This window comes from Lissotriton helveticus, chromosome 4_2, assembly GCF_964261635.1.
Source record: "Lissotriton helveticus chromosome 4_2, aLisHel1.1, whole genome shotgun sequence".
In the NCBI taxonomy this organism is placed as follows: domain Eukaryota; kingdom Metazoa; phylum Chordata; class Amphibia; order Caudata; family Salamandridae; genus Lissotriton; species Lissotriton helveticus.
The window spans coordinates 63,819,032-63,845,677 of record NC_136064.1 but is presented as its reverse complement, the minus strand read 5'-3'; the positions used below and the strand labels follow the sequence as shown (position 1 = coordinate 63,845,677).

The following is a 26,646-nucleotide window of genomic DNA, read 5'->3' as shown; positions in this document are numbered from 1 at the left end:
TAACTCTGAGAGGCTGGGCATTGTCTAACTCTGAGAGGATGGGCATTGTCTAACTCTGAGAGGCTGGGCATTGTCTAACTCTGAGAGGCTGGGCATTGTCTAACTCTAAGAGGCTGGGCATTGTTTAACTCAGAGGCTGGGCATTGTTTAACTCTGAGAGGATGGGCATTGTCTAACTCTAAGAGGCTGGGCATTGTTTAACTCTGAGAGGCTGGGCATTGTGTAACTCTAAGAGGCTGGGCATTGTTTAACTCAGAGGCTGGGCATTGTTTAACTCTGAGAGGCTGGGCATTGTCTAACTCTGAGAGGCTGGGCATTGTCTAACTTTGAGTGGCTGGGCATTGTCTAACTCTGAGAGGATGGGCATTGTCTAACTCTGAGAGGCTGGGCATTGTTTAACTCAGAGGCTGGGCATTGTTTAACTCTGAGAGGATGGGCATTGTCTAACTCTGAGAGGTTGGGCATTGTCTAACTCTGAGAGGCTGGGCATTGTCTAACTCTGAGAGGCTGGGTATTGTCTAACTCTGAGAGGCTGGGCATTGTGTAACTCTAAGAGGCTGGGCATTGTTTAACTCAGAGGCTGGGCATTGTTTAACTCTGAGAGGCTGGGCATTGTCTAACTCTGAGAGGCTGGGCATTGTGTAACTCTAAGAGGCTGGGCATTGTCTAACTCTGAGAGGCTGGGCATTGTCTAACTCTGAGAGGCTGGGCATTGTGTAACTCTAAGAGGCTGGGCATTGTTTAACTCAGAGGCTGGGCATTGTTTAACTCTGAGAGGTTGGGCATTGTCTAACTCTGAGAGGCTGGGCATTGTCTAACTCTGAGAGGATGGGCATTGTGTAACTCTAAGAGGCTGGGCATTGTGTAACTCTAAGAGGCTGGGCATTGTTTAACTCAGAGGCTGGGCATTGTTTAACTCTGAGAGGTTGGGCATTGTCTAACTCTGAGAGGCTGGGCATTGTGTAACTCTGAGAGGCTGGGCATTGTCTAACTCTGAGAGGCTGGGCATTGTCTAACTCTGAGAGGCTGGGCATTGTTTAACTCTGAGAGGCTGAGCATTGTGTTACTCCGAGAGGCTGGGCATTGTGTATCTCTGAGAGGCTGGGCATTGTGTTACTCTGAGAGGCTGGGCATTGTCTAACTCTGAGAGGCTGGGCATTGTCTAACCTTGAGCGGCTGGGCATTGTCTAACTCCGAGAGGCTGGGCATTGTCTAACTCTGAGAGGCTGGGCATTGTCTAACTTTGAGAGGATGGGCATTGTCTAATTTTGAGAGGCTGGGCATTGTCTACCTCTGAGAGGCTGGGCATTCTCTAACTCTGAGAGGCTGGGCATTGTGTAACTCTAAGAGGCTGTGCATTGTCTAACTCTGAGAGGCTGGGCATTGTCTAACTCTGAGAGGCTGGGCATTGTCTAACTCTGAGAGGCTGGGCATTGTCTAACTCTGAGAGGATGGGTATTGTCTAACTCTGAGAGGCTGGGTATTGTCTAACTCTGAGAGGTGGGCATTGTCTAACTCTGAGAGGCTGGGCATTGTCTAACTCTGAGAGGCTGGGCATTGTCTAACTCTGAGAGGCTGGGCATTGTCTAACTCTGAGAGGCTGGCATTGTCTAACTCTGAGAGGCTGGGCATTGTCTAACTCCGAGAGGCTGGGCATTGTCTAACTCCGAGAGGCTGGGCATTGTCTGACTCTGAGAGGATGGGCATTGTCTAACTCTGAGAGGCTGGGCATTGTCTAACTCTGAGAGGCTGGGCATTGTCTAACTCTGAGAGGCTGGCATTGTCTAACTCTGAGAGGCTGGACATTGTTTAACTCTGAGAGGCTGGGCATTGTCTAACTCTGAGAGGCTGGGCATTGTCTAACTCTGAGAGGCTGGGCATTGTCTAACTCTGAGAGGCTGGCATTGTCTAACTCTGAGAGGCTGGGCATTGTCTGACTCTGAGAGGCTGGGCATTGTCTAACTCTGAGAGGCTGGGCATTGTCTAACTCTGAGAGGCTGGCATTGTCTAACTCTGAGAGGCTGGGCATTGTCTAACTCTGAGAGGCTGGGCATTGTCTAACTCTGAGAGGATGGGCATTGTCTAACTCTGAGAGGCTGGGCATTGTCTAACTCTGAGAGGCTGGGCATTGTCTAACTCTGAGAGGCTGGCATTGTCTAACTCTGAGAGGCTGGACATTGTCTAACTCTGAGAGGCTGGGCATTGTCTAACCTTGAGAGGCTGGGCATTGTCTAACTCTGAGAGGATGGGCATTGTCTAACTCTGAGAGGCTGGGCATTGTCTAACTTTGAGAGGCTGGGCATTGTCTAACTCTGAGAGGCTGGGCATTGTTTAACTCCGAGAGGCTGGGCATTGTTTAACTCCGAGAGGCTGGGCATTGTCTAACTCCGAGAGGCTGGGCATTGTCTAACTCCGAGAGGCTGGGCATTGTCTAACTCTGAGAGGCTGGGCATTGTGTTACTCCGAGAGGATGGGCATTGTCTAACTCCGAGAGGCTGGGCATTGTTTAACTCAGAGGCTGGGCATTGTTTAACTCTGAGAGGATGGGCATTGTCTAACTCTAAGAGGCTGGGCATTGTTTAACTCTGAGAGGCTGGGCATTGTGTAACTCTAAGAGGCTGGGCATTGTTTAACTCAGAGGCTGGGCATTGTTTAACTCTGAGAGGCTGGGCATTGTCTAACTCTGAGAGGCTGGGCATTGTCTAACTTTGAGTGGCTGGGCATTGTCTAACTCTGAGAGGTTGGGCATTGTCTAACTCTGAGAGGATGGGCATTGTCAAACTCTGAGAGGCTGGGCATTGTCTAACTTTGAGAGGCTGGGCATTGTCTAACTCTGAGAGGCTGGGCATTGTCTAACTCTGAGAGGCTGGGCATTGTCTAACTCTGAGAGGCTGGGCATTGTCTAACTCTGAGAGGCTGGCATTGTCTAACTCTGAGAGGCTGGGCATTGTCTAACTCTGAGAGGCTGGGCATTGTCTAACTCTGAGAGGTGGGCATTGTCTAACTCTGAGAGGCTGGCATTGTCTAACTCTGAGAGGCTGGGCATTGTGTAACTCTAAGAGGCTGGGCATTGTCTAACTCTGAGAGGCTGGGCATTGTCTAACTCTGAGAGGCTGGGCATTGTCTAACTCTGAGAGGCTGGGCATTGTCTAACTCCGAGAGGTTGGGCATTGTCTAACTCTGAGAGGCTGGCCATTGTCTAACTCCGAGAGGCTGGGCATTGTCTGACTCTGAGAGGCTGAGCATTGTCTAACTCTGAGAGGCTGATCATTGTCTAACTCTGAGAGGTTGGCATTGTCTAACTCTGAGAGGATGGGCATTGTGTAACTCTAAGAGGCTGGGCATTGTCTAACTCTGAGAGGCTGGGCATTGTCTAACTCTGAGAGGCTGGCATTGTCTAACTCTGAGAGGCTGGGCATTGTGTAACTCTAAGAGGATGGGCATTGTGTAACTCTAAGAGGCTGGGCATTGTCTAACTCTGAGAGGCTGGGCATTGTCTAACTCTGAGAGGCTGGCATTGTCTAACTCTGAGAGGATGGGCATTGTGTAACTCTGAGAGGCTGGCATTGTCTAACTCTGAGAGGATGGGCATTGTGTAACTCTGAGAGGCTGGCATTGTCTAACTCTGAGAGGCTGGGCATTGTCTAACTCCGAGAGGCTGGGCATTGTCTAACTCTGAGAGGATGGGCATTGTCTAACTCTGAGAGGATGGGCATTGTGTAACTCTGAGAGGCTGGCATTGTCTAACTCTGAGAGGATGGGCATTGTGTAACTCAGAGAGAGACAGCGTTGTCGTGCTTGGCACTAGGACTCTGGAAATCACCAGCACCCTAGCAGTGATGCATGCTCAGAGTCTCACACTCTTATTCCCACTGAGGACACACTTCCGGCCCATAAGATTTTCCATTCATGTGTGATTTTTCTCTGTCATTACATTTGCAGAACATGTGGGTACCTAAATTAATGTAAACCCACTCATTAATAAATCCCTTTGATTTTTTATAGGGTTTTGATCAATCTAAGGCAGAAATAATGTTAGTGTGCAAAATGAAGAGTATGTAGACAAACCCATTGAGCATTATCATGTAGTGCACACGTCAGTCAGTCAGTGTATAGTAGGGCTTTTCATCATATAAAAACGTTTTGTACTTTGAAATACAGAAAAAGAAAAAAGTAAAACGTGCAACTGTACTAAGGACAGTCGACTCCAGTAGAATACATGGAGGAGAAGGCATTTTTCTGGAAATCTAAGACTTGCATAGATCGCCGAGGCGTGCTCATTGGAATCTTGTGAATAATGAAAAAGGGGGTGTAGACAGACTATGAGTGTAAGTCCACAGTATGCATGTCCTCTTATTTTGAGGATCAGGTTCAAGGTGTCAAAGTAATGATGGTCCTCTCATAAGCACAGAGTTTTGAATTGATGAAAGATTGAAATAATGAATGTAATCCAAAGGTCTTTAAAGATGCTGCATTGCACAGAGTGTACCGTTCTGAATTATTCTGTGGTCACTTAACACCCAACAAACAGTTGTAAATGCAGCGTTATAGTTCGAAATAAGAAAAGGACATATGGTCTCAACACAAGAGTGTAGTAACTGCTTCGGGTGTAGCAGCAGACAGTCCAGCTAGAGCTGCCATCCACACACATTACATGCACTCCCCTCTGGAAGCGTGTCATGAAGAACCTCTATCTGAGAGTAGAGTCTCACTGCTGGCTGCTCCTTCTCTCTCTGCAGGGGCCCTGGGTATGTCCTGGGTGAAACACTACTGCAAATATGAGAAGGAATCTCGCGGCTTGAAGATGATTCCACTGGAGCAGAAGCCGGGTGCCAAGCAAGTGAGTATCCTGTGACTATTTGTGCTTGGTGTCGTGACATGGAACATTCCTGAAACTAGAATGCATGTAGAAAGGACTGGAAAGCTAGAAAGGACAATTCGGTAGACAGTGGTAACATAATGAAAAGCATTGGTAAAGGCAATAGATCTGGTGTTGACCACTGACCTTTTGGCTTTGCCAATGCCTATTTTGTTTGTGAATATTTTTGGATGAAGACATTCATTTATATGCACTATGTAAATATGCTACGTTGTGTGTTGGTGGTTGCTGACGGGCATCCAAATCTTTGGCTGTGCCTTGTAATGGCATCTCCACCCCATCGCCGATAAATCCGCAAGACTCCGTAATGGTATGAAGGGAGAATGGTATTCAAGCATGATGGGCAAAAATATTTATTGTTCAAGAAACAGCAGTAGCAACATTCACATATGTTAAGGCTGAGAACCAGTTTTGTTCATCGTGATCAAAGCTAAATATCAGCCAAAACATGTTGATGTTGATACTGCTGTTTCTCGAGCAATAAATACATTTTCCACTGTGCTCGAGTGATGTTCTCCCTTCTTACCATTATGGCTTCCAAAAAAAGAAAAAAATATATATACATATATATATGTATATTTTACTGAAAAAAGCAATGGTTGCCAGGATGTTATAGTTAGAAAATAGCATTAAAAAACGTAGAAATTCATTGAAAAAAAACAACTGTTACAGGGACGTTATAGTTAGGTTTAGATTTTACACACATAAAACCATAGAAATTCAGCAGTTATAGGTATCTCAAGAAACTATAACCCATGCACTAAGTGTAAGATGTCTCCAACATAAGAAATACGTTGGTAATCTTTATTGCTAGTAGAAAAGTAACAAGACCTCCAGCTTCTCCTCCAGCTCCACTGTCTCTTAGCCTATTTCAAAGAACAACATTCCATTCACCTAGCAACAGCTTAACATTCCATTATGAATAAATCCCCACATATCTCCCCCTTACATAGAACAATAATAAAAGCATAATAAAATAAACATAATCATAAAATTAACATGCGGATTCAAATAATGTGAAAGAACTTAAGGAGCATGACATTTCGAAACATTGCCACAGCTCCAAGCAGACCCATCCGCCAGGATAAGAACATTTTTCTTTACACTCTTTACTTGGATAGGTTGGGTACATTTACTCTCTCCCTTAGTAACAATTCCTCCTCTTATAACCACAACCCAATCACCCCCCTTTATATCTGATTCCTTAACTCTCTACTTTAAGTTGTAGTGACTCGTGGATGCACAATGTTGTTTCTCCACTCCATCTTTCACTGCAGCACGATCCACCCATACACATTCCTTATTCTTCAACCAACCTGGAACTTCCTATACACCTGGCTCACGCCCCTTAAGAGAAACAAACGGAGAAACCCTAGTTAAAGAATGTGGTGTGACCCTATATGACCATATTAATTTTTTGAGTTCCTCAGACCATGCCAATCCATTCACCAATGAGAGTTGAATATTGTCCATTAACAAACGGTTGATTCTTTCAACTAGACCATTAGCTTGCGGCCTGAACAACGCAACTCTCCCATGATTAATTCCCATTTTTCATAAAAACTTCTTAATTCGTCTAGAAACCAACTAAACTCCATTGTCCGACACCAATGTTTTTGGTATCCCTTGATTCACGAAAACTCTTTCCATGAAACCAATCACTTTTCCTGTTTCAATGCAATCAGTAGACTCCACTACAAACCATTTTGCCTCAGCGGTGTTTCAAAGGATCATGCAGCAGATTTTTGGTCGTATGAGCCATGTTTTGTGTTTTCAGGATGATGTACTAATTGTAGGGAAGAATTGTGATCATCACAACAAGGTTTTAACTGAGGTCTTGAAACGTATGGGAAGCCATGGGTTGACGATTAAAAAAGAAAAGTGTCAACTGAAAAGGGACTGTGTGACCTATTTAGGACACGAAATATCTGGGTTAGGGATAAAACCGAAGAAGAGTATTGTCTTGGCAACTAATGATGCTCCAAATCCCCTTAACAAGGATCAGTTGAAGTCCTTCCTGGGACTTGCCGAGGATTGTTTCAAGTTCATAAATGGGTTTTCAGAAGTAGTGGAACCTTTGAGATAATAAATGAAAAATGGTGTTGCATTCGAATGGAATGATGCGTGTGAGAAAGCGTTTAACCCCTTCCATGCTGGTGACGGAACCGCTCCGTCACCAGCCTCGGTCGTGCTGTGCTGGTGACGGAGCGGTTCCGTCACGGCCCGCTCGGCGGGCCGCGTTCTATTGAGCGGGCGGGGCCATGACGGAACCGCTCCGTCACAAGCACTGGCGCCCGAGGCTCGTGACGTCATGAGCATGGGAGACCGCGCGGCCCTCCTCCCCCCTAGCGCTGCGGCGGAATTGCCACCGCAGCGAAGGTGTTAAATGTGTGAAAAAAGAGATTTTACATGCACCTACCCGTGGGCATTCTGATGTCAAGGCTAGAGCTTTTGTCACTACCGATGCCAGCGCGGTATGAATTGGGGCGGTATTGTCTCAAGTTCATGATGGAGTTGAGAGAATTATTGGTTTCGCGTCAAGAAGACTTCAGGGAGCAGAAACCTCATATTCTGTGATCGAGAGAGAAGCTCTAGCGTACTATTGGGGTATCAAGCATTTCAGATATTTTCTTTGGGGCTTGCCATTCAGGGTTCGCACTGATCACAAACCCCTAGTGCATCTCTTTAGAGGCGGAAGAGGATTGGAAGGCAATGTGACCCCCAGAATTTCCAGGTGGATTTTGTCTGTACTTGAATACAATTTTGAGATGGAATACATGAAAGGTCTGAAAAATGTTGTAGCAGATTATTTGTCTAGCATGCCAGTGGATGTTGCTAGAGAAGAATTGGAGGATGTAGGAGATGTGGTTAGATGCAATGAGGAACCAGGCATTTGATAAAGTAGACTGGGACAGTGCTATGTCAGATGATGAGTTGATGAGTCAAGTCATGAATTGTGTATCAGATGGATGGACTAAGGAATATTGTGACGATGTTCGTTTTAGAAGGTTTTATCACGTTGAGAGTGAGTTAAGTGTAAGTGAAGGAAAATTATGGAGAAGGAACAAATTAGTACCACCGACTAAACTAAGAAGTAAGATAATGAATATAGCACACGAGGGGCATTTGGGGAGGAATATGACCAAAAGGAGAATTTGTCAGTCATTCTGGTGGCCTGGGATGGACAATGATATTGAAGAACTTGTTAAAGAATGTCACGCATGTGCCAGGAGTGACAAAACTAAGGTTGTTAGGCAACCTCCCCTTGATTGTATGGAATTTCCCGAACGTCCTTGGGAAAAAGTTGCAATTGACTTTCTTGGTCCAATTTCTAAATTAGGATCTCGTAGCAAATGTTTGATGGTGTGTAGATTACCATTCAAAATGGTTTGTAGTGGAGTCCACTGATTGCATTGAATCAGAAGATGCAAGTTCCGTCCGTTGCAGTTTTCAGAAGATGCAGCGTAACGGTAAAAACTCGATTTTATTTAAAAACGCTCCCAATTTGCGTACAAATAAGAGATATGGTGCGTTTCCTCAAAATCCACAACGTTTGTTTAGTTTCCTTTTTGTATTCTATACTTTTAGTGCACAAACATCCAATGATGCATCAAATTTTCACATTAAAGCGCAGAATGATTTTCACATTAAAGCGAAGAATGAAGAAGTAATAATATTATTCCACAAAGAGCAATGAAATCAATGTATGCTAAATCCAAAATAAGAATGTAGTCGATGTTCAGAACAAATGTAGAAGTCACAATTAAGTTGAAGTTGTGGAAGATTAAAAGAAGTGAATATCCATTAGATACAAGGTAAATACCAGTAACAAGGCATCATGTAAAATCCTTAAAAATCTTGAAATCTTGAAATGTATACCAATTCCAGGTATCATCCAGGGGTGGAGGCTCTTGATGTCTGTCCCCTGCACAGATGTGTTCCTCGTCGCCAATGTAAAGATGTCTCCAACACAAGAAATAAGTTGGTAATCTTTATTGGTAGTAGAAAAGTAACAAGACCTCCAGCTTCACTGTCTCTTAGCCTACTTCAAAGAATAACATTCCATTCACAGAGCAACAGCTTAACATTCCAATATGAATAAATCCCCACACTAAGGTAACTATATCTCGCACCCCGCCATGCACAATTTTCTCATCATTAATTTTATTGCAAATGTTGCAGTAATAGTATCAATGATAAAGAAAGAAAAACCAAAGGTGATGATGGACGGAGCGTTGACAATACAAACACTCACCCCCAGTCAACTGAACTGGGTTTAATCCATCACCGTTCTTTAGCTCACTCTGCCACCCCAGTTCAGAATATTATCAATGATGCCATAGAAGATATCATGACTGATATGTAATATGTGGGGTAATTAGTAATGCATGACTAAGGTGCAAGATATACTTACCTTAAGGCACTAGTGGTGAACCCCCGCCCGCATGCAACCAGCACCACGCTGTGCACAGCCTTTGGCCATGTGCAGTGGGGGGGTGGCCACAGGGCATGGCCAGAGGCCAACCCCCATATGCAACTTAAGCGCAGTCGGGGATTGGACACACGGCCTGGCCAGTGGCCAGGCCCTGTGGCCAGTCCCCCTAATGCAGCCAGCCCATGGGCCCCTGGGTGTGTAAGTGGCTGTGTGGGTGTGTCACTAGCAGTATGAGTATGTACATAGGTGTGTGAGTATCTCAGTGGGCGTGTGAGTGATTGTGGGGTTCTGTGATTGAATGCATGAGTGGTTCTCTGGGTCTGTAAGCGGGTGTGTGAGTGGCTGTATGAGAGTGTAAATCGGTGTATAAGTGGCTTTGTGGGTCTCTGATAGGTGTGTAAGCGGCTGTATGGGTGTATGAGTGTGTCACTGGTTTTGCTGTATGGGTGCGTGAGTGGATGTGTGAGTGCCTGTGTGAGTGGTTCTCTAGGTCTCTAAAGTGGATGTATCAGTGACTGTATGGGTGTGTGAGGGAATGTATGGGTGTGTGAGGGAATGAATGGGTGTGTGAGTGGATGTATGGATGTGTGAGCAGGTTTGTTAGTGAGTGTGTGAGTGGGTCTGTGAGTGGGTGTATGTGGTTTTTTAATTGATGTCTGGATCAGCAGAACTATGTTGATTCACAGAAGGGCCTTGCTGAGCGCCACCGTGGATCCTTGCGCATGCACCCAAAAAACATTTTCCAACAGTTGGCTGCCCATGAGTCGTCCCTCACAGAGGTCAGGATACCTATATCCTGACCGCTTATGTCCTATTTATGCTTCATCACCCCCCCCACCCCCCCCGCCCCCGGGAACTATATCCCAATTCACAAAATTGTGGCAGCAGCTTTTCTCTCCAGTTGCAGCCAGCCAATCATGGCATTGCTGTTGATGCATGGATCAACGGATCTACTGCGGTGGATCTACATCTCTAGAAATACAGAAATGTTTTTCCTTTAATAACTCCAAAACTACTGAACAGATTTACACCAAATTGCAAAAAAGCACTCCATCTGGACCAAGATGTAGCTTTCTGCCAAATTTGGTGTAATTCCGTTCAGCATTGTTCTGGGTTGCACTTTGTGTCTAAAATCCCTATGGAAAATTGTATGGGGAAAATCGTTTTGTGACCCCCCCCCCCACTCCTCCCCCCCTTTTTCTTGGCCACTGCTTGATGAATCACCCCTAAACTTTCTAGATTGCAGTTGAAGTGACTGGCACACTAGTTTTGAGAATTCTATACAAATTTGTCAAATGGCACCAAAGTTATTAGCTAAACAAAAAAATGCTTTTCCTATGGAAACTAGGTTCTAACTGTAACTACCTACAAGCATCCGCCAGTAGGTAATATATATATATATATATATATATATATATATATATATAGGCAATGCCTTTTTTGTTTTGCTGATAACTTCGGCACCATTTGATGAATCTTTACGAAACTTTCCAAAAATGTTCTCTTTGCTGCCTACTTTGTGAATGTAAAGTTTCGGGGTGATATGTCAAGTGGGGGCTGAGAAAAAGGGAGTGTGTCCCAAAATGCAGAATCCCCATTTATTTTCCATAGACTTATTTAGACTGCGTTGCCGCAAAAACTGCAGAACAGAATTACACCAAATTTGGCACAAAGCTAGATCTTGGTCCTGAAAGCCTGCTTTTTGTGCTTGGGTGTAAATCCATTCAGAAGTTTCAAAGAAATTAAGGATACAAAATATTTGTATATCTGGACAGTTGGGTTTGAGTGACTCTCGCGAGAATCCATCAAACCCAATTAAAGAGCTGATTGGCTCAGGAGGCTTTGTTCCCTTGGGTTAATTTCCTCTGACAGCGCATGGCCCCCCTCATTAGGCTGTTTGCTTCCCTGGGGACCCCATCCTCTGGGGCCACTACCTTAAAAAGGGAGGAGGGCAAACAGCCCCCCTACCGAGCCTGGAGTGCCACGCTGCCCCCTCCCCTAATAAAAAAAAAAGAGACTGGCAAGTTGCCGGAGGACCCCCTTTCACCACCACTTTGCAAACACCTTTCCTGGTGCACAGCTGGTTGTGGGATGAAGTCCTCTTGGCTGCAGAGGGTCCTTGGGGGCCAACAAGCACTCCTGTTACCTCCAGTAAGATCCACGCACAGGGATTGCTGAGAGGTCTTTGGAGGCCACCACCCTTTCTCCACCACTCCGCAAACGCACCTCCTGACACAGTACTGGTTGGGGACTAAAGTCCATTTTACTCCTGAGTGTCCTAGGGGGCCACCTACTCCCCCTGGAACAACAATGCCCACCTGCACCAGAGGATAGGGAAAGAACAGTGCCATTCCAACAAAACGGGTAACAACTTCAACTTCTGCACAAAATGATACACGGAGACTAGAGGAGGGGCACAGCAGCCAAGTAGCTCAACAGATAAAGAAACAAATAGCAAGGGGCAGACTGGCTGGAGCCCCAGGTCCTAATGGCATCCCACCAATGCTGTTAAAAAATGACCCGGATTACTTTAGTAATGTACTTGAACCTGTCTTTAAGTATGCAGTTAGAAACTTTACAATTCCAGAGTCGTGGAGAGGCTCAATCATAAGCCCAATTTACAAACAAGTTGCGAGGTCTGTGCCGAACAACTACCGCCTGATAGCCCTGATTGACATTGAGGCAAAATACTTTGCGGGTCTCATCTTAAACGACCTAGCCACTTGGGCCAAAAAGAATCATATAATCCCGCCAAAGCAAACAGGGTTTCGGAATGGACAAGTTACTATGACCAATATAATGGCACTGACCTTGCTCATGGACGCAACTAAACAGGGAAAATATCCCCTTTTTCTTTGCTTCATAGACTTTGTAGCTGCATTTGACCATGTTGACTGAACAAAACTTTGGCAAAGACTGGACGGTTGGGGGATACCTTTAACTTCTCTTATTAAGGAACCTGCATACTAACACATGGGTCAGGATAAAGCTCGGCGAAGGTCTACATATATAAAAAAAAATCCTACTACAAAAGGGCTAAAACCAGGGTAGCCCCCTTGCTTTTCAATTTTTCCTTAGCGGACCTGCAGGGGGAGCTGAACAGTTGCGTAGCCCATGCACCAAAACTAGGGAACACGACTTTGTCAAACCTGTTATACGCGGACGCCCTAGTTTTGATAAGTCGGACCCCAATTGGACTTTAGCACCTACTAAACGCAATTCATAGATTCTTTCAACAAAATGCACTAAAACTAAACTTCAATAAAACAAAAATTATGGCAGTCAACTATCACAAGAAGAAACATCTTAATTGGTTTCTCGACGTCCATTGTTTGGATCAAGCAGCAAGTTACAAGTACCTTGGGGTAATACTGGATCAAAACAATTCATCGAAACCTCAAATAGAATCTTTGCGGAGAAAGGGGGTAATGAATTATCTAGCCATAAAGCCTCTAAAGAAGCTTTTACCGGATCGGACACTTGACCCTTTGCTAAGGGTCCTCCATGCGAAACTCAAGCCAACACTAACTTACGGGAGCGAAACGATGAAGGGAAGAGACGCAACAATCCTTGACAACATAATAACCAACTCTTACCGAGCGATCTTTCAACTCCCCAGAAACGTCTCCCCAGCCCAAATACGGTTAGAATTTGGGCTTCAAAAACAGTCACTGGAACGAAGGGGAGCATATGTGAAATGTTGACATAAGATCAAAGGCGATGAAGAAGGATCCCTGAATGACCAACTTTGGATGGAACTCTCTCGCTCAGGAAAAGCACCAGCAAGTGTTTACCTCCAGAAATCTATTAAACTTCTAGGTCTAACAGTCTTGGGGAACGCCTCGACGAATCATTTCTCTTTTAAAAAAAACTTTAGGTAACCCACTTATTATCCGCAATAGAGGATAAAAAAACATTAGCCAAACAATCGCACAGATGGGTAGCCCTAAACACATACAAAACGCTTAAACCCCAACTCTACTTGAAAATGGGAATAAAAATTAATATCAAGGAAAAATTCTTCTAGTTATTGTTGATAAAAATCAGGATTTTTTTTATAATGGTTTTATCAAAAATTGTAAGATATTCTATTTTTAGTGTATGCAATGGTTTTAATTAAGCAAAATAAAATAAACTTCAATAAAATAAACTACTCCCCCCTCTGACCTCCTATAATTACCACAAGGCGGGATTGCTGAGAGGTTGTTTGAGGCTACAACCCCTTTCTCCAACACTCTGCAAAAGTGTTCAACCCACAACTACTAGTTGTGGGTTGAAGTCCCCTTGGCTCTTGAGGGTCTTTGATGGCCAACTACCCCTCCAGTTACCTCCAGTAAGTCCCATATAGCGGGATTCCTGAGAGCTGGTCCAAGGCCTCACCCTCTTTCTCCACCACTCAGCAAACACAACTACTAGTTAAAGGCAATAGAAATTAAAAAGGTTACAGGGAGATTATAGTTAGGAAATAGAATTAAAAAAAATGTAGAAATAAACTGAAAAAAGCAAAGGTTACAGGGATGTTATAGTTAGGCTCAGATTTACAAAACCAGTGAAATTCAGCAGTTAAAGTTACCTGACCTAACTATAACTCACATACCCATACCAGTACCCACACACCCACTCACTCCTCCATAGAGCCACTCACTTGTACAGCCACTCACACAACCATTCACTCACCTATACAGCCACTCTTACAACCCGTCACTCACCCGTACGGCCACTGACATAGCCAAACACTCACCCATACAGCTACTTACACACCCACTAATTTATCTACACACTCACATATCCACTCACCCATACAGCCTCTGAAAACAGCCACTCACTCACCCATACAAGCACTCACACACACTCCCACACAATCACTTACGCACCCATTCACACATCCATACAAGCACTCAAACATCCGCTCAATTACCCATACAGACATTCACACAGAAACTTACTCTCCAAAACAGCCATGCACACACCAGTTCACTTAACCAAACAACTTGATGTCATCAGTGATGTCATTTGAGATGTCATCAGTGATGTCATTGACCATGTCATGATTGATGTAATATGTGAGGTCATAACCAGTGCATTGCTGGGACGTAAGTTACAGTTAGCTCTATAACTGCCGAATTTCACTGATTTTGTACGAGTGAAATCTAAGCCTAACTATAATGCACTCCTTACACACCTATCATGCTGATGTGCACCTTGTCAAAGAGCAGAATGCCATCAATCACAGTCAGGTAAGCCGGTGGGTGAAGTGGGTTCGCCTTGTGCCCTATGCTGTGGTGGGCAGAAGCAAAACGTGAAGGACTCTGCAGCAAACCAGTGGATGGAAAGAGCTTAATCAAAGCCCCTGAAAGTATGGAAGATATATTTTTATTACAAACAAAATGTCTAGGCTAACTCCAGACCTAAAAGGTAGCCATATTTAATTATTGAAAGAGAAAAATAAAGAAGGGGTGAAATACTTTATTTAATTTTAGCCATAGTAATAACTCTGCGCCACTTTCCCGCCCATCATTTTTTTTTTTTACTGCACCACTACAGACAGGAACTACCCATGTGCTAATCACCCTTGTCCTTGCCCCAAAATAGACACTGAAATGTCTAGCCTGAACTGCTGTGGGACGCTCCTTCTTGTGGGAACATAGGCAGGCCCAGACATGGTTCTGCTTTTTTGCGCCTCTTCAGCGAAGTGCATCTTTCTCGATATCTGTGTCACAGCGTGGTACTTAATGAAAAAGCCAGTCAAGATATCTGTGGACTGCTTGAGTTCATTTAATATAACTGTTTCATGTAGCGCACATGTCTACATATAAGTTAACTGTCTTAAAAAGGATGTTCTGCTAGGACCTTCCAAGACATAACGCTCCTCACATGGGTAAGTAAAGGAGAAGTGGAATAAAAATAACTTTTCAAACGTTTTTTACTGTTGTGACTGTGCCCCTGTTTAAAGCGTTTGATATTTAAAATAATGCTCCTAGTATAGCCATGCCACAATCAAGACCCTATAAATAATGTCACATGAGTGTTTAGTCTGTGTCATGTCAGGCAAAGACAACACAACTTTTCAAAGATTAGGCTGTAGGCCTGGTGATTGCTTAAGTATTGTGCAATGAATTTACAACTACTAGAACTGAGTTTGTATCTTAGATTCCCCTGTGGTTGACATGAACACAGGAAATCTACTAGCAATTGCACAATTAAGTGACCATAATGAATTGGAATGAAAATAATTATGTTTTTTCAACCGAGGAAGCTAAGAAAACATGCTGCCCCCAGCACCAGCCATGACCTGTAGAAAGAATTTGGGTGTCAGGTGAAAAAAAGAAGCAGGTTATGAATAGGATTATTCATGTGGTATTGGGAGGAACAATACTAGAAGATAGGATATTGATTCATTTCTCCATAATGGTGGACCTTCCCTTCTGCACAGGAATGATATCCCATCTGAGTTTTACACGTGTTTGCCACTTTCCATTAAAAAAATGGCAGGAGGTTCTCCTGAAACATCTGGATACCTTTGCATTGGTACAAAACATGATTAATGTCATTGTTGAAGTTTTGAGTGAAAAAAACTTCCATTTAGCTGAACGGGAAACCTCCAACTATAACATAGACTGGATAATGTATTTTTCATTTGTACTGTTATACTGTCCTAATGACCAGAATTTTCAGCCTCCATTTAGAGGAATGAGTAAAGAGCTAGTCTTCCTTAGCACAGATTGAGGAAAATCACTTCTTTCTGGAAATGTGATCTTTCTGTTTCTCTTCTCAGGGAACATCCGATTTCACGCTGAAGTCGTGCATTAGGAGGAAATCAGACTCCATCGACAAGCGGTTCTGCTTTGACATTGAAGTCAATGAAAGGTAGATTTTATTGGACATGCTTATATTAACTTACCATGGTGCTTCTATTAAGGAGGTAAGCTTAGACCCCTGAACTTAAGATGTGTATAGGTTTCTTACTGTTTAACATAAGGTCAACGCCTCTTAGCTGTTCTCTGGTTAAATTGATCCAGCCTTTGCATCTATGTAAGTTTGATGTTCTTGTGTACAGTCCATGATCGATATTAAGTTATTTTTACTTTCTCCCCAAAACACCAGGCATGGAGCACTTACGCTTCAGGCTCTGTCTGAGCTCAACCGGAGGTTGTGGATGGAGGCTATGGATGGTAAAGAGCCGGTATGTATTGAAGTTGGCACAGCCTTGACTTACATTGATTTCAGTTTCGTCTCTGGGCCCCTTGTTTTCAAGGATTACATGATTTCGGCTGTGCTGGGAGTTCCACAAAGAATCACACCAAGCCACAGCTTCCTCACCTTGTGAATTTTCCTGGGCACCAGACTTGATTCGGAAACTTTTGCTACCAATTTATTTGTGTGTCAGTAGGTGTATAGTGCAGAACTGCACCGGATCTGTAAGCCCCGGATGTGACATCAGGGCCTCCATATATGCACCATCTTCACGAGCTGGCATCAGTTCCTTTCTTTATGCATCTTCCGAAATGGATCTGGACCTTTCGAGTCCTGTCATTCTGACAGACTTATTTCTCTCCCGTCTGTCTCCCTCTAAAACAACGGGTTTTCTTCAAATGTAAGTGACTGCCATTTGCGAATTCCAAAAAGGCCAAATAAATTAAGAATCCAAGCATGAGTCTCCATTATCCTGCCACTCACACCAATTAAAGACCACAAAGTTGATTCTCCATTTCGGAACTGATTCCAGCACTGATCCCGATAAGCCTCTGATTCCCTGGGCCTACAGGTATGCACACTGCTTGAAGAGCTAAAACAGGCCTAAGACACCCTTGTTGTTGCCTCACCATGAGCCTCTGTTGTGCCTTTGGCCCTAAGGATCCAAGGAGGTCTCCATTTGGGTTACCACCGGCAGATCCTGCGCCTGTGACCTCGCTTCTAGGCTGGCTCCTTCCTTGAGCGTGGCTCTCGGCGGACACCACTGACGTCATGTAGGAAAGTGGGGTATAATGCAGTGAGGCTTGTTAAGCTTCACAATTTAATACCTTCATGTTACCCAAAATAGGTCCTTGAATTCACACCAATAAATCCCTAGCTCAGTGCTGGTAGTGTGGCACAGAGCCGTCAGGCTTTATTAGAGGGACATGTGTTAAGCAATCTGTAAAAACAGAGCAGATTTTTTTATATATCATTTTAGACACCAAAATAAAAACAATCGAATAAGTATAACCGGCGTTATGGATTTTAAAAGGAAAAATAAATCAGTGCATTTAACTCTTACAAAAAGATAACATTGCGGTCACCTGGAACGCACACTAGTAACACTTGGTCACTTGCAGGTTGAGTCAGTCCAGTGGAAACCACTCGAGGTAAGGTGATGTGGGTCCCTGGACCAGGCTCTGACAGTCAGTTGAATTTTACCTGGCTCTTAGTGCCTAGGTGCTGAGTTGTCTTGACTGCCCTGGTGCTGAACACCGGAGCTGCGGGTGCTTGTTTTGCTGCTTGGACGATGCGGATAAGGAAAGGGATGCACTAACTCGACAACAGGGCCACTGAGGCGGCTGGTTGAAGATGCTTCGGGATTCCCTCCAGGTGCAGCATCAAACGAAGTTAGTGGTAGCCCCACTGGCCACCAACAAGCCTTATCAGTAGCAAACACAACTTACAGTTACTTCGACGTCCTCGAGTCTGCGTGAAAACAGTAGCCACACGAAACTTGCTGGAGGTCAGGATTGTTTCCACAATGCACTAGACCATTTACTTTTTGGTGATCCCTCTGCAGGCCAGATGGCCAGTGATTCTTTGGTTACAGGAGCATTCTTTAGCTGCAGGCTGCTGGTGTTTCCTTTGGCTTGCAGAGTGGTTCTCCTTTCATTTGGAACCTGTCACTGGTCCAGGATGAGTTGCAGTTGTGCAATTGGAGGGTGGTTGCCACAGGTGTAGGTTATTGCAACTTTGCTTTGTGCTGGTCCTGAAATCACAGACTCAGGTCTCTTCTTTGTCCTCAACTGCAATTCAGGCAGATCTGAGGTTCTGGTGCCAGGGGTGCTCCTTACATCTTAGATTTCGGGGCGTTAGGGGTGTGGGTGCAAGTAGTCAATGAGCTATTAGCCCCAGCAGCTAATCCGCCCCAGAGGTGACCACTTCCGGGAGTGTGTATCACCTATTGTACCCAGATCCCTCTATTCTGCTACATTTAAAAATGGCAGAACCCCTTCTTCATCTGTACAGACCCAGTAGCCCACCCTAGCGGTGTGGCTTGCCTTCTGGGAGTGTACACCTCCTGACTACCTAATTTTCCCACTTGCCCGGGTACAAATGTACCTGGGGACAGAGGGCTGCTTCCTCCTTTGGGAGGCAGCCTGGTTGCATATCAGAGGCAGGGTAAACTTTGAAGCTCACCGCCTTGACATGCCTCTTCACTAGCCATCATGGCAGGGAGGAAGGTGACACCTCCTTCCCAGGCAGGCCTTTGCTTCTGACTCCTGGTAGTGTTCATACATCCTGGCGGGGGATCAAATACCTGTCTTGGTGCCAGCAGCTGCAGGTTGTCGGCCAGGGCCCAGGAAAGGTTGGGGCAACCAGGTGGGCAACCTCTAAGGTAGCAACCTGGGTGCTTGTTGCATTAAATCTGACCTTGGAAAAAGTCGGATTTGATGTGACATCTTGTTTGATACCAAGCATGACACTTCTCAGTGAGAATGTAATGGATCTGGCAACCTTGGGGTGCCCGGGTGCCAGCTCATGTTATCCTATGAGCACCTGAACACTTATAGTAGCGCTTAGTAGAATGGGACTACTATAGGGACATATAAGCTTGCACTTATATGTCCACACCTTTAATAAAATGCCCGTACCTCTTGGGCTCAGAAGGCCTACCTTTGGGCGGACTGAATATATGAAAAATAGTGCTTTGACCTTGCCACTCATATGAGGGCAAAACCTAGTTTGAGCAGTTTTCACTGCTCCTGCAGTCTGCAGTGGCAGGCTTGCTGTCATCTGTTTACTTGTGTCACTCAGAGTGACACAATCAGGGCTGCAGGCCCTGGCAAGCCCTTTAACTCTCATGCTCTTGTTACCACTTGTACCACTTACCAGGGACTTATAAGGGGTTAAAGTCCTTTCCAATTCGGGACACCAATTTACATACATCATTTATAGAGAGAGAGCACTGGCACTGGTGCGTGGGCAGCAGGCTCCAGTGCATTTTCACACTCCCTTTGCTAAGCGTTGGAAGCGGAGCCGATAGTTTTTTCAGACTCGGAAACCCATCCCCCACCACACAGACCTCAACAATATACCCAGAACAGTGATGAAAACTGAAGACTGCAGAACAATGGTGGACAAAGATGACTGAGGAGTCCACATCCTCTGCAGCTTTCAAAACCATTGACCAAGTCATTTTACTCCCCCCTCTCATCCCTAGCAGTTGTTGATACATTTCTAGCAAGGATTTCATCTTCCCTTGCAAATAGATCCCAATCCATTGAACTTGACAATTTCCACTCGAAGGATGAGCTTATACCTTGGGGAGTACCCCAGGAAGACATATTATTGCCACAAATATCTTTGACTTTTAGCTTGCCAACTTCGACATTACAAGTTAATATATATTTTTATGCAGTCAATGCTCAGTTTGTCTGGCAACTGAGGGACAATCTTCTTGAATTCCCCTCTGACCCTTTATTAGTGGTAGAAATCACGGAAATTGGATTTAGGAATGCAAAAAAACTTAATCCCAGTCAAACCGAGATTCTTTTGGTCTAAAACAAGGTTAGCAGATGGGACCACATTTCTCTGGCCCGCCATCCTAGCCCCTGCCCCGATCCAGTCAACTCTATGCACATTCTGGGTTTTATCCTTGTACTGAACTGGCCGTGGAACCCCAGTTACCTCCTATTGCCACATCCTGTATATTCCACCTGAAAAACTTAAAAGAAGTTTCCTTTTTGTATCCTTCCATCACAAAGTTACTGTGGCCAACTCTTTTATTCAACTTTGTCTAGGTTACGGCAATGCTGGTTACCTCGGCTTGCCCAAGAGAAACCTTGACCTTCTTCAGAAACTCCAGAAAACTACTGGCATGCTTGTGTGTGTTGAAGCTCAAAGGTTTGAAGATGTTCTGTACAAAGAGTGCAAACATATGTTCCATGAGGGCTATCCATCCCATTGGTTTAAATCTTCCTAACAAGCAAGTGGAGGGTAGCTCTGAGCAGCAAGTGCTATCCCTTTCTTGTTACACCACCCCTGTGATTTATTTTTAAGTACGTGTGGCCTTTGAAGGTGGGTTTGGACCTCTGACTGGGCATTCCCATCTTTCTATAAAGTTTGTTAAAAATACAATGTTCTCTAATCAAGTTAAAGGTTGTGTGATATCACTTCCTGTGAGAGGATCAAGGGTTTTCATGTTTAATTCCATTAGTCTTTTGATTTAAGCAAGATGATGCTAGTGTTCAGCCTCACAATGAACTTTACCTTGCACGTTCATTTCCAACCACAAACAAGCCTCGAGAGTGGTTGAAGAGCTCCCATTTCCCGCTCTGTCGGTCTTTCACTCCTATCGCCTCCATTTTCAAAGCATCTGTTCAGTGAATACTTGGAAGCATTTGAAAATGAGTTTCCCCACCTCCATTGGGTTCCTATAAGATTTGTGTGTTTCCTGTTCTGGTGACACACATTCTTGTTAAGATTTCCTTTCTGGAAAGTACCACATCAAGTGTTCTTTTCATTCATTGGTGGAGTGCTGCCCAGGATGGGGTTTGTCTCTTATGTTTTTACTGAAATGTTTATAACCTTGGCTGCAGAGTCATGGAACTTGGCACCTGGACACCGCTCCTGTCCTGTTAGCTTAGTTACTGCCCATTGCTGGACGGCAGCGTGAGAGTTGCAGATTTTCTTGGCACAGGACCCTTGCCATTAACTGTAAGTGGGTTGTTGCTGTGCCCAACGCATTCCCGAAATAACAGGCTAATTGCTTGTTCCAAGCACCTCTGGGCTCACCCTACTTTAGTCCTTTTGTTTGCCTTCCTGTATCTGTTGTGTTGGCATGCACAGCCTTTCCTTGGACTTTCATCATCATAATCTCTGGCTTCCAGACCCGCTTGGATGGAACGGAAGAAGGACACGCTCATACCCCACAAACTCTCCCTATGTTCTTCAACTTGGAACAAAGACGAGTAAAGGATTGAAAAAAAGAGAGTGGCTATATTTACATGCCTGCCGAAATGTGGAAATATTTAACTGTTCAATTTTTTTTTATTTCAAGGAATTTACTACAGCATAATATTCTTTCATAGACCTGGTTAAAATACATAAATGCTTTGCTTTACCTTCCAAAAATGGGAGTTTTACCAGTATGCGAATCGAGTGCGTAGTGAAGAATGCCATGTCTAAATAAAGTATCATTTGGACCGTTCATCCGTGCTACCCACCACTGTCGTTGGGGAACTCTGATTTTAACTTTTCCATCGCAGTTTCTTGTGGCCTGCCGGCCACCACCTGGGCTGCCTTGCGAAGGTGCAGACTCTGGTTGGAGGATTCATTTCTGGTTTGGATAGAAGAGGCTCCGTTGCCTCTTCCCTAAGGAACCCTCCCTGACTAGTTCTTGACTGTGAGTGCCAATTGAACCCCAAAGTATTTTTTCTTGATGCAGTCCCATGTAAGAAAGAGCCCAGGCTATCTGTCTCAATATCCTGCTGATGTAGAGACGTCACAGGCAATGGTGAATAGAAAGGGGGGACACAAGCGCCCTCTGAGAGCCCAGGAGTCATTGCTAGCACCAGGACGGTACATGCTCACCTGTCCTTTGATGGGACCTGTTTTGTGTTCAGTGACTGTGTAGTGGCATACTGTATTAATGTAAGTTTAGACCATTCTTTCTCCATCTAACTGCTGCACCAAGAGCATCTCAAAACATAAATTTCCCCTTCTGCGAAGTACATGTGGATGATTGGGTCATGAAGTGTAGAGCCAGTCTTCTGCTGCTCCTATAATGTTGTTCTGATGATTGCATGACTGCTCTGTCAGTGCTAAAACTATGGGCTTTCCTGTGCTAACTGTTGTAAACACCCACCATGTGCTTGTGACCTTCACAAATGGTACATAATTCTGTTTGTTTGTAAAGCACTCCACTGCCCTTTGAGGAAGAGTTGGTGCTGTATAAACATCCCCAGTGAAATTAAAAATAGCTTCTTGAGGTCAGGCCCTCGTTCGTCTCTACTCACTCTCTGCAAGTAAACTGAAACTATAAGTACCATATTTTACTAAGCAAAAGGAACACTCTTAAGAGTCAAACCAGAGGGAGGATTTGGGAAGCCTTCTACCACTCAGTGATTCATGCCAAGATGCTATTTTATTACCCCTGGGCGGACATTTTTGGGCATGTTGTTGAAATGTAACTTCCCTGATCCCCTCTAAAGAAAGCTTCCTACCATTCACGCCTTGCCCCCCAAACCAAAGCAACCCCATTACAACTGCCCTGTTTCCTCTCCCATGCCCCTCTTTTTGTACTATTCCTTCTTGCATCCAGCGCTCTGTTAGTTTAGAGCAAGCTTTGAGCTTCATACATGAGATTCATGCATAGATCCATGCATAGATACATCCTATGTCCTCTAGGAACTGTGGGGCCTCTGGAGAAGACCTGTGTAAACTCCATCGAAGCCCAAGGCAGCAGTGTTGGAATGAACAGGACACCCATTCCGAAGTTGCAAATAGACCATTTATCAGGGCGGGGGACGTCTTTAAAAGAATGGGCCAGGATTTCCGCAGCTGCAGCAAACAATAGGAAATGGTTAAAAGTATCTCCTGGCTACCTGCATTCGCTTGAGGTTATTGAGGCCCAGGAGATTACTGTGCGATTATCACACTAAAAACAATATGAGAAACATAAAAATTGGGCTATTTTTTGTTCAGTCACGTAATGGGGTTCAAGACAGTTCTGCTCCTTTACTGATTCAACATTCCCCCTTCTGATGCACACTACCAGCTGTAGATGCCTCTCCTTTAGAATATCCCCAGGCGCAAGACTCGATCCGGAAGCGTTCATAGCAGTGCTCCTTCACGCTGCTAGGTGGCACTGTCTGGCTCAACATTGACTTTGCTCCGCCCCGGAAGTGACGAGAAGTGCCACATGTAAGCGCCACTCCTTCGTGCTGAATTCAGTTCCTTTCTTTCTCCTGCTTCAAACGTGATTCTCGACCTCCCCCGGTCCCCTTTCTCGTTGGTTTGACAAGTTTTTTCTTGAAAAATATTTAGAAAAACAGTGTGTAAGTTAATAATATACCATCCTAAAACTACAACGTTCAAACTATACTGTGACTGTTATGAGCAGTTGTCAGTAACAGACCTGCACGAGCCATGACTTTGGTGTTTGAGCTTGGGCACGACTCCAAGGCATGGTACCATGGCCATTTCTGCAAAAAGGCCATTGTCGTTGTCCTAGTCTTCTGGTAAGTCCATTTTGAAGAGGAAACGCAAGAAGGACTCTCCTATCTTGCCACTCTCTCTCTCCAGAGACGTTGTGAGGGCGTCAATATACCACTCAGTCTCTCTCCTGATCTTCTAATGAGCCAGTTCCACTGTTGGTCTGAATGCATTCTGAATTTCCTGGGTCATTGCAACACCGCAGCAGATTGAGGCCTTTAGCAAGGCCATGTTGCACATATTCCGCTTCACTCTGACGCGCACCTTCAGGCCCCAAGAATCCACATGAGCCTCCAGTAGATCTGTCTGTGCCTCTTGAACCTGCTTCAGGATCTGCACCTGCTTCGGTGCCGACTTCCATTCTGGCTTCAAAATCTGTGCTGGTCCCTTCAACGCATGTTCCAGTGCCGCAAGAGGAGGACCCTTTCCCAGGACGCATAAAAACTTCAGCCTGATGCACCTGGTCGCCTGGCATCAGGTTTGGACAAAACGATGCCCCTACCACAGAGCCTCCACCAGGTTCTCCACCAGCTTTTTTGCTCAGACTCTGGTCAGAGTCTACCACCACTTGGAGGTGACGATGGAGGTAATGGGGATGACTTACCTTAGAGCAATAGGCTTGCTTCTTCCCCTGTTACTGGGTTGAATTCCCTGCCACCACCTTGGACCACCAATGGTTGAAAGTGCTTCCTATGTTGCGGTCATTAGATGTGCAGCTGAGGTTTCGGACTTACAGCTCCCTTCTGCGTAAGTTGAACCTAATGTACTGACAGAAGTATTGCAGTTTGGACCGGCTTCCTATGAACCCATACAACCATTCAATGAAGTCTTTCCTGACACATTAATGGGCACATTGATGTATCCCTGGGCTAAAACTTGTTCTTGTTCACTTGTGAACTGCCATGTAGCCAGAAGCCACAGACGTACGCCAGGCAACCATGATTTTTTTCACTCAACATCCCCCTTCACAGAGCCTAGTGGTCCAGGCTTCCACCAGCAAGGTGTACCCCAATTTATTTCCTACTGAAGTTCGACTCCACCTCTGCCTGTGCTCTGGACAGTGAGAGTCGAAGAGGATTGAGTCATTTGGGAAACTGTTTTTAACGGCCTACCTTGCCTTAAGGTTGGTCAACACCAGTTACGTGCTTTGATGATATACCATGCTCTGTAGGGCCTGGCCAGGAAGATATTGCTGGTGGTGCCTGAGGAATGTCAGGTCTCCTTGCCTTAAAATTAATCTGGATGCTGAGTCAGGACATGGTCAAATATGCAATTTGTCTGGCCTGGATACCACTGCTTGGGCCGGGCAGTCAGCACTAGTGCGGTGCTACAATCTCACAATTGGATGTGGTGTATGGGTATTTCTGGGGATGTCCAAGCATCTCTTATGGAAATGCCTTTTCATGGATCTTGCCTCTTTGGTGAGAAGGCAGATTCTGCCCTGGATCGATTCAAGATAAGCAGATCCCGACATCCTCTTTGGGCCATTCCATCCCTGCTCAACAGTTTACGTATCAGTTTTCACTCTTCCGAGGCTACTCCAGTGCTGGAACATAGACAACGCCAGGACCCACCACCAGCTCAGTCCTTTCTTCGTGGGGATGGGGATCAGGCAGACAACGTACAGGTCACCAGGGGCAGTGACTTTTCCACTCCCCCAACCCTGCAGCACCGTCCTCCATCCAAGCTGTTTAGATTGCCCGTAGGGGGACACGACTACCCTGTGGGAAGCTGGATCAAGCATTTTCTCTGGACTGGCAAGCTGTAATATCGGGGCTATTCTTTTCCATTTTCCTTCCATTTCTTTCTGACATACTGTATCTTCCGCTCACATCAGAGTTGCTTTCTGAGGAGCACCTGTCTATCCTATTCCAAGAGGTGCCAGCCTTAGAGAGTACCGGACTCTGGAATAAGGACAAGTTGTTACTCCCGCTATTTCTTTGTACTAAAGAAGGACGGAGGCCTTTGGGCTACTTTAGATCTTCGCACTTCAGAAGGACAAGATGCTCACACTTCAGAGGTTGTGGACACCAGTTTCCCCCCACCTTGACAAGGGGCTGTTGAAGATGGGCTAACGACAGTCAGTGGTAGACCAGCTCCAAATGACTGCTAACCTCCTAATATCATTTGGATTTATGATCACCGTGCTGGAGTCACACCACGCTCCTTCGCAGTGTCTCTCTTTCATTAGATCCAGTGCAGTTCCTGGTCTTTGCCTTGTGCCTCAAAAGAGAAGGAGAAACTTCATCTGCTGGACCCAAAAGGAACCTTCCTCTTTTACATCGATCACAACAAGGATCCTTGGGTTGATAAGCAGCTTTCTGTGGGTTCCTCTAGGGCAAGGAAAGGTAAGTTGGTGCAGAAAAGGATGTTGTCCTAGTGGATAGTCCTCTGCATTAAGATCTGCTATACACTGGCCAAGAAGCAGCCTCCAGAAGGACTGAGGACCAATTCCACCATGGCTAAGGGTGCCACCACTGCTTTGAAATGTGGAGTGCGTGTTCTGGACATTTGTCAGGCTGTGAAGCGGGCATCATTGCACACATTCATAGAGCACTACTGCTTTGACAACCAGGTCCAATGGAAAGGGCACTTTGTCGATACGACTCTGCAGGACTTTTTGGTCTGAGCCCATCCACAGACCCTCCACACTGCTTCTGTATCTAGTTTAAAGGAGAGGAGTCTGCAGTTAGAAGTATTTGTCAAAAGAACAAATTAGTTACCTTGGGTGTGGTTTTTTGGGTGAACTCTTTTTTTCTAACCCCAGATTCCTCTCTGCCATTCCACCTTCCAGTTCTGTGGAATGGTCTCTTTTCCTACCTGAAAAGGTCCCAAGTTAGAGATCCGCACACTGGTACTTATGATTGTGTTTGAGCTAGGCTTGGGCGGTAAATTCCGTCCCGCTCGCGGAATTTCGCGTTATGCGGAGAACACA

The 26,646-nt window shown here is 45.1% G+C and overlaps 1 protein-coding gene across 3 annotated transcripts in view; it reads left to right on the top strand.

The window, feature by feature from the left end:
- Nucleotides 1–26,646, top strand: part of OPHN1 (oligophrenin 1) — a 683,898-nt gene that overhangs the window by 413,661 nt on the left and 243,591 nt on the right. For all 3 annotated transcript variants that reach the window (XM_078640140.1, XM_078640141.1, XM_078640142.1), the window contains exons 9-11: nt 4,740–4,840; nt 16,090–16,181; nt 16,419–16,497. In XM_078640140.1, coding sequence (XP_078496266.1) covers nt 4,740–4,840; nt 16,090–16,181; nt 16,419–16,497 — 272 coding nt within the window. The remainder of the gene's footprint in view (nt 1–4,739; nt 4,841–16,089; nt 16,182–16,418; nt 16,498–26,646) is intronic.